An 8,433-nucleotide genomic window follows, 5' to 3' on the forward strand; every position below is an offset into this window, starting at 1 on the left:
AAAACAACATCATTTGTATCGTTAGATTATACAACTTGCACTGTACAACTAATTACCGCGGAGGTTCGTGGCAAAACACGTCCTATAGATGGCGTAGCAGCACCTGTATCGATGACAGTCTGTCCATATTGATTACCATTGCCAACGACTCGGTTGCAACGTGAATTAGCCTATTTCACAAACCAGGTAATCGAAAATGCTAAAAATCCATAATGGTATTAAACGAAGCTGTTTGTTCACGTTCGTAAATTACGACGGGATCTATCAACGCGACCTAGATGGCCATGGGCTGCGTGGAAGTCTCTATGCAGCCAGATCAACAGGTTATTTGTCCTTTAGCAATAACTGGCGGTTTACCATTCATTCAAGGATCTCAGTTACAAATGGGAAACGTTTTCCTGCGTACTGCGATTGAGTGCATGGCATGTAATAATCAGCTGCTAATGGCTTGTATTGTTGGGGTTAAGGTCGGGTCTTCAAGAACGGGTAGGGTCTCTTTCTTAAACAACAACAGTGAGATACATAGCACAACTCTGGTAAACTGATCAACTTGTTTGGTTGATATCAAAGTCCTACTCACCGAATGAAGCGATGAACTTGGTGCTCATGAAGTAGGCAAGAAGCTCTGATATGTGGTTGATGACAGACGCCAAGCCGAAGAGTGTGGGGCTGCCTCCCAGATCCTGAAGGTGCCAAAACAGGAATGTGAAGATGATGCCGATCCCAAAGCCCATAAACCAGGCGATGAAAAGAACGGAGATGTACTTGTATGTTCCCAGCATCCTGATGACTGTCATCCATTTACTCATGAAGGGATCTCCTGAGTAGTCATAGTCCCCGGGGGCCACAGCTCCTGGCGCCTTTAAGGCATCAGTTACCATGTCATGGTCTTTCCCAAGACTTATGTGAAGAGGTCTGTCTGATTGTTGCTGCTGCTGCTGCTGCTGCTGCTGCCATTCTTGTTGTCGGCGTCGTTCCAGCTCCTGAGCTTTTTGTTTCTCAATTTCTGCATGGAAGTATGCATCATCGTCATCCTCTTCAATAAGTCTCTCTCTGTCAATTTTCTTAATGCCTGTTATTGTCTGTTTAACTTTGTCCTTCACCTTCATAGTAATCTGAGAGAGAACTATTTCACGACCTTGACCTTGGTGATCAAATCGGAACTGCAAGGCCGTAATGAAGGCACAACTCATGAGCACAGTGAACACGGCAAAACAAACCACGTAGTTCTTCTCAGCATGGTGTTGGGTTCCACAGGGATGTTGAGGGAAGGTGGTGGAGTGATCCAGAGCAAGACCCACGAAGAACATAGCTAAACCCCATCCAAGCGATCCAAACATTCTTTGCCTTCCGTAGTTTTCTGTGTCATCACCCAGAACAGCTAGAGTGACAGAATCAGCGAATGTTATGGCAGGTGCGCTGAAGAATTCTCCAATAACAACAAGAAGCAGAAGAATAAAGAAGACTTCCTGGACTTCGTCTTCTCGATAAACGATAGTGCTGAAGGGCGAGTGCAACAGACCTTTAACGTCAGACTCATTGGCATTAGCGTACTTTGTATGGTCAAGTCGGCGGGGGCTCTCACCTGTCCCGCGTCTATGACGCATCACTAGTATGCTCTCCTTCTCGTCATGTTGAGAGGTGTAAAGGTTCCTAGCCATACCAAGGTGTTCCTCAGAGTGGAAGGATGTCTCCCGTCTTTCACGTCCCAGTGGTGTGATGAGGATGTCGTGTGTGCCGTTGTTGTTGATGCATCGTTCAGCAGGGGGAGTCACGAAGGCTATAGCCAAGGTAAAGATGATCCAACAAAACAAGGAGAAGAGTAGAAGTTCCTTTGCACGTTTGTATCTGTCTGCGATACCACCCCAAAAAGGCGCACTGAGAAACTCAATGAAAGGACGAAATCCTATAAGGACACCGCTCTGTGATGGGTTCATACCAAGCTGCTTGAAATATATGGCAAGTAAAGGAAACAAGGAGCCAAATGCTCCGAAGAAGAAGAAATAAAATAGTTTGCATATGAGTAAATCCCTGTTGACCACAGTAAATAAAGTGTCAATGAGGTCCCGAGGTCGTGCAGGATTCGGGGGGCCGGAATTGAGACGTTTGGCGGTATGCTGGTACTCACGGTCTTCTGTGGGCTGGGGGTAGCCCTCAGACGCCGGAGTTTCTTCAGCGTCGAAATCAGTCGCCATCTTGTTGAAGCGATTTGAGTAATGTCCTAAGGGGCTGATCTAGCGATCAACGCCGAATTAATGTAGACTGGTTTAACTTGTAATACTAGTACTTCTCAGCATCCTCCCAGTCTACCCGCCTTCTTCGAACGACGTCGACAACAGTACACTGGACAGACCTAACAAGCAGACGACAGTTTCAGTCACTACAGAGTTGTAGAGTGGAACGTCAAAGAGTCATCTTACAACAAGAGCACCTCTGCACCGATGTCTGCTGACTGAAGCTCTGCCTTGCCTAAACTGCAGCACAAGACACGGCCGGGGCGGTATTTACCAATAATCCACTGAGCTATTTCCAGTGATGGTGGTCCGCGACAGAAGCCTGGTACCGACAACCACTCCGCAATTACAGCAGATCGATACAGACTTTGGCGGGAAGCTCACGCTCTGTTGGGCAGAAAGACCTCTCTATGTATGTATACTACATGGTTTGGGTGTAACATTTGGCTGACGGAAATGGATTTGAAGTGGTATCCGTCGACCTGAGAGGGTGACGAGTCGAAGAAGAAAACAAGTTACTTAGCATGTAACTGGGTTTCAGTTCAGTTTGTAGAAACATGGATGAAAGTCTTTTGAATATTTGCCGACTGTGGAATACTATCAAAGCGCACAGTACTGGTACATAAACAGGGGACTGCTTCTGCAGGATGGCGTGTGACCAGGAAATGCTGTAGGTCTTTGTGATAGCTTATGTCCCTTTAATGGGAATATAGTGTAGCGGTTACGTACATCTCAAATGAAACGACATGTTAGAGCTATCATCAAGTTCATCAAGTCTGCACTAGGCACTAAGCAAAAAATTATTTTGTACGGTTTTGTCTTACCTTAAAGGGGACGCTGGGGCAGCCTAGTGGTTACAGCGTTTGCTCGTACGCCGAAGATCCAGGATCGATTTCCCACAGGGGCACAATGTGTGAACCCCATTTCTGGTGTCCCCGTCGTAATATACACTTCTAATAAGCGGCGTGCAACTGAACTCACTCACTCTTACTTTAAGAACCACATTCTTCAATTCCCACAGCGCAAACATTGATCTCCTATCAAGCTTACGTTATCAAGATTGTATCATTGTTTGTTCTGTATCTCGATCGACGAAATATACAGATGTTATCTGATCAAATGACTCGATGTGTCTTACATAGCCTGTATCAATAATCTCAGAATTCTGATACCTATGTAACTGAATGAATGATGAACCACATTCAACATACTTTATGTTTCCCATCCTTGTCTAATGAGTCAAGTGATAGGCTGCTACTATACTTCATGTCTCCGTGGAGACCGACTATTTGGTAGTCGAATTTCGTGTGCTTCGGGCTACTGAAAAACACTTTTGTTTGATAACAACATTTCTACAAGATATATATGTCGAAATTAGACCATTTAGTCTTTATCACTTATAATTGATACTTACTTTTAAATATATGGTCCTGCACTACCAAATATATCCAGCATCTTTACAATACCCCAAATCCCACGCCCACCCTACGAGTGTACTGCTCGATCCCTTTCCAGCTTTTCACAATTCTAACGACCACCTACGAGTGAGGAGGCCACCTTGATATGCCCAAGCAGCTACTAAGAGTTTATCCATCCAGCTCAGTCTCAACTGATATGAGAAAATTATTCCCATAAAACAATGTCTCCGTGAGTGCCCACAAGTAATACCCTGAAACACAGTGAGAGCCACAAGCCTGTGTGATGACCCTCAACCCACATGCCTGTAAATTGACCCTCTTGAGACTAGTCTATCACAGTCTTTCACTGCTAATACAAAGTGGTGTTACCAACTACAAGAAGTGAAGTTTTTTGCGCCTTGGGTCTATTGATTGTGTCTCGACAAGCTTCATCAATAAAGGAACAACCCGCTGCTCGACCTCACGAGATATGGCAATGACGAAAAGAGCAAATAAGATCATGCTCATTTTTACACCACTGAATGTATTTATTGTGAAGATGCTTATTTGATAAACGCCCCAACAGCGTGGAATAATGACCTGGAGGGTTTAGTGTGAGTAGTGGTAGATATGTCATGGCAACACAAGACGTTATATGAATTTTGACATTTAGCACAGGCGTGTGTGTTTAATATGTCTCAGCGCGTAGAACCATGAACATTGCCTGAATTAGTAAGATCCATTATTATGTGTTTGAATGAACACGTCAATCAGATAGCAAGTATCGCAAGTAGCCATCCGTGACATTTTACAATTGATTTTATGTTAAAAATTTTAACAAGATTATTAACACGTTACATCCATTACGGGATATTGTGGGAAGTTCTTCTGTAAGCCCGAGATAGAACACAATACCATATGTGTTTCCGTCTAACTGCATGTATTGGGATAATTTGTCTTCCATGCCAGTCTTCGCTAGCTTACGGTAGGAATTAGATGCCAGTCACAGTGCAGATCCTAGTTGTCAGCATAGGTATATTATATGTATTCATCGATACCTCAAAGACCTTTGCCTGGGCGGTGGGGTAGCCTCTTGGTTAAAGCGTCCGCTCATCACGGGTACCCGGGTTCGATTCCCAAAATGAGTACAATGTGTGAAGCCAATTTCTGAGGTCCACAGTCGTGATATTACTGGGATATTGCTAACAGCGGCGTGGAACCATACTCACTCACACATTCACTCTGATACCTTTATCACACATGCATTCTACGCGCCGTGATATATATGAATGGACAAATATCGCACTTTGTTAAGATAATGCACAGTAATGTCTGTAGTGGTCACGACTAATTCAGGTGTTATAATATCGGCGTGAGACATCACGCTACTGTACGTCCCTTGACGAATCCCAAATAGTTGGTAATGAACGAAGAATGGTGGATGGCGTACCGTAAATAACAAGTTAAGCGCCACCTAGTATATTTTGCAAAAATATAGGTTGGCTCATAGGAAATCTTTCAGAAATAAACGAGCAATAATAATGTAGTTAAGGACTTTTAGGTTAAAAACAAAACCATAATGGAAATTATCTTTTACTTTCAACAGGACGTATACGCTTTTGGAAAACTGTTATTTTGATTTAAAAAACAGAATTTCCTTTAATTGTAAACACACATGATTATGACATTCCTAAATCAGTTTCCAGATGAATCTTCTCAAAATATGGATTGGTCTTCCCAGTTAGTTCAGCCTAACATTTCCATAGCTTCACATCTTAGTTTTGAAATAGGCTGGCTCTTAACTTTTTATTCTCGGTATATTTGTGTAATAGTGGATTGTGGTGAGAAAACAGTATTTACTTGTTGAAGAGTTGTGGATGGTATTTGAGAACAAAGCAGTTACAAGATAAGGTATTGTGCATATTGGGGAGTGAGTGAGTTTAGTTTTATGCCGCAATATTCCAGCTATATGGCGGCGGTCTTAGATGGACCAGGCAATCCATTGATCAACAGCATGATAATCGATCTATGCAAATGGGAACCGATGACATGAGTCACTCAAGTCAGCGAGCCTGACCACATGATCCCCTTAGTCGCTTCTTACGACAAGCATTATTACTACAGTAAAATGGCTGGTATACAATCGGGCAGGGTATACCGGGCTTTACCCTTGGTGAGGGATTGATGGGTGAGCGCATAGTTTTCCCGTGATGAGCTGGCGAACGCATGATCAGTGAGTCCGTCACACAAAGTTGCGTCTTTTGCAGATGATACAGCAACCTTTACTTTTAATCAAATTACCCAAAAGGGGCCGTGGGCAGTCAAGCGTCTAAAGCGTTCGCTCGTCACGCTGAAGACTTGAGCTTGATTCCCCACTTGGGAACAATGTGTGAATCCCATTTCTGGTGTTTCCCTCTGTGATATTGCTGGAATATTGCAAAGAGGGGCGTAAAACTAAACCCATCCATCAAGACTACCAAAGTATTTGGCCGAGTAACAACGGAATACGCAAAACGGTGTACTGGAGCACAAATTTTTCAAGCCATTGGCTGCTTGTCGTCAGGATGTATCGGGAGACAGGAATCAACAAAATACACAGGGAGGATGAGTTAACACAGCGGCACCGTGTTAGCATTGAATAGCTCATTGTTATGCATAATATTTGCAAGCAATCTGATACAATATGACAGGACAATTTGACAGTCATAGCCTTTCATTAAAATCGTACCACAACATTTCATCCGTCTAATAAATTTAACAGTGAAGCTCTTGGTGTTGGCTCCTATGAAGCTGTCATCTTCATACAAAGTTCTATCATTCTACGTTATCAAAATAAAATGTAAACGTATAAATCTTCGTTTTTTACATCTGCAACTTTATATATTTATTCATTCTAATATGTGATTATTGAGTGTGTGTACCAGTGGTCCTGTAAGTCAGTATTTGGCCATATTAAACATGCAATTTCATCTTTTGTACACGAGTTCACAGCTGCAAGTGTTTGACATGTGACACCCAGTAAGACGGTCTGAGTGTATGTCGATCTGACTTACACAGCGTCTGGAACTGAAGCTTGTTTCTAAGTGAAGCTTCGGGCGTTGTAATTAGTGACTTGTGGAACTGAAACATCTATGGTGGCAAACACACGTGCTGTGCCTGCAGATGACTGAAGACATTTCTCCTTTGATTCACCTTGATGGATAAGTTAGCTGGAATCTTAAATCTAAAAGGAGCAGACGCGCGCAATGCATATGTTCTACAGAACTTGTCAATATCAGGGTTCGCATATAGACTCCTTGGCGAACACAACTCTTTCCAGTCATACGAAAAATGTAATTGACACCAGTGGTCTCGAAACAACTGACACAGAGCAATTATGTCCGACATTAAAGACAGACGTGTTCTTGCTTTAGTGTCGGGATCTGAGTGGTTGTTGCAGTCAAATAAGTCTAGTATGCCCGCTAACTTGGCGTGACAGACGACAGCGCCACGTAAGGCTGACACTGTATCCTCCTAATTACATATTCTATTACGCAGATCGATGTGCCATCTAAACAAAGCTGCAGGCCCATCCAAACAGCCTTCCTCCTAATTACTGGGTATACAATCAATACCATGGACGGGCTTCTTACATAAGACGTGGTCCAGCTCATTAGTAGAACAGGCTATTTCAATCTCGGTCGTGGTTGGCTATAAAGTCAGTCACGCTGTTATGATGGAGTTTTTGTAGTTTGGGGTGAATTGACATTAGATATTGGAAACCGCATCAAAGGTACACAGGGAACGGATCTAATAACATTCGCACTGAGCATCTGTGTAGCCAGCTGAACCAGTACTGAATGTACATTGTGATTACATGTTGTTAAACCTGGACTGGAAGACGATCCGGCCTTGAACTCTTCACAAGTTTCTGTTGTGCAAGTCGACCAAGGGGCCGCTGTGTGAAACAAACTTAGCGTTACGGCTGGGCAAGTAAGCGTTAATATAAAGGAGTTACGGTCACCTTGACAAACAGATCGTGTTGCACAGCGGCAGCCCTTATGTCAACGTTGTGACATGTTCTCTAAAGCGTAGTTCTGCGAAAATACACTCGGGTAAACAGAGTGAGTTTAGTTCTACGTCGCTTTTAGCGTCGGCGTAACAAGCTACCCTTCCGCCCCGAAAATGGAGCGCTAGATTTGAAACATCTGTCGGCAAAGAATAGTAAAACACAATATGTCTATCACAGTTCTAACCTAAAACAAACCTTAACAAAACTAAAAGCATATGGATAAAATGATAAATGAATCAAGTCTTATCAAGTGATATATAAACCACCAACAAGCAACTTGGGCCTTGGCATCAAGTGTGGTGTTTCCCAATTCAAAGATTTACCTAATAGTTCAATTTCATTTAAAAACCTAAGATTTAAAAGAGCACGGACATTACTAAAAGACCATCAAAAGAAACTGAATGATAATAAGTATTCCTTCTGTTAAATAAATCTACACAGTCAAGCAAAATATGCCTGACCGTGATTTTCTCATCGCAGGGGATGCAAAACTGAATGGAAGACAAATGGTGTCACAGATTAGATCAATGCTGCTTCCACTACACTGTCAGCCAATGTGTTACCCGTGGCTGTTATGTCAAAATGGATGGGCGACCAACAAAAGGCATATCAGAAAAAAACTGTAACCTTCCTATTCATCCAAGATTATAGGATGGTCTGAAACCATGTTTAAATTGCCTGAAGACATGACAGAGAATGTGAACAGAAATTATTTATAACAAGACTGTTGCTGTATGTACTCCAGGGCTGT

At 42.8% G+C, this 8,433-nt stretch overlaps 1 protein-coding gene across 1 annotated transcript in view; it reads right to left on the reverse strand.

Moving 5' to 3' along the window:
- The window catches only part of LOC137299024 (major facilitator superfamily domain-containing protein 6-like), a 36,463-nt gene extending 34,191 nt beyond the window's left edge, over positions 1-2,272 (reverse strand). Inside the window, exon 1 of the mRNA XM_067831497.1 lies at positions 581-2,272. Coding sequence (XP_067687598.1) covers positions 581-2,195 — 1,615 coding nt within the window. The 5' untranslated portion in view covers positions 2,196-2,272. The remainder of the gene's footprint in view (positions 1-580) is intronic.
- Positions 2,273-8,433: the final 6,161 nt, after the last annotated feature.

Source organism: Haliotis asinina, chromosome 10 (assembly GCF_037392515.1).
Source record: "Haliotis asinina isolate JCU_RB_2024 chromosome 10, JCU_Hal_asi_v2, whole genome shotgun sequence".
Lineage (NCBI taxonomy): Eukaryota > Metazoa > Mollusca > Gastropoda > Lepetellida > Haliotidae > Haliotis > Haliotis asinina.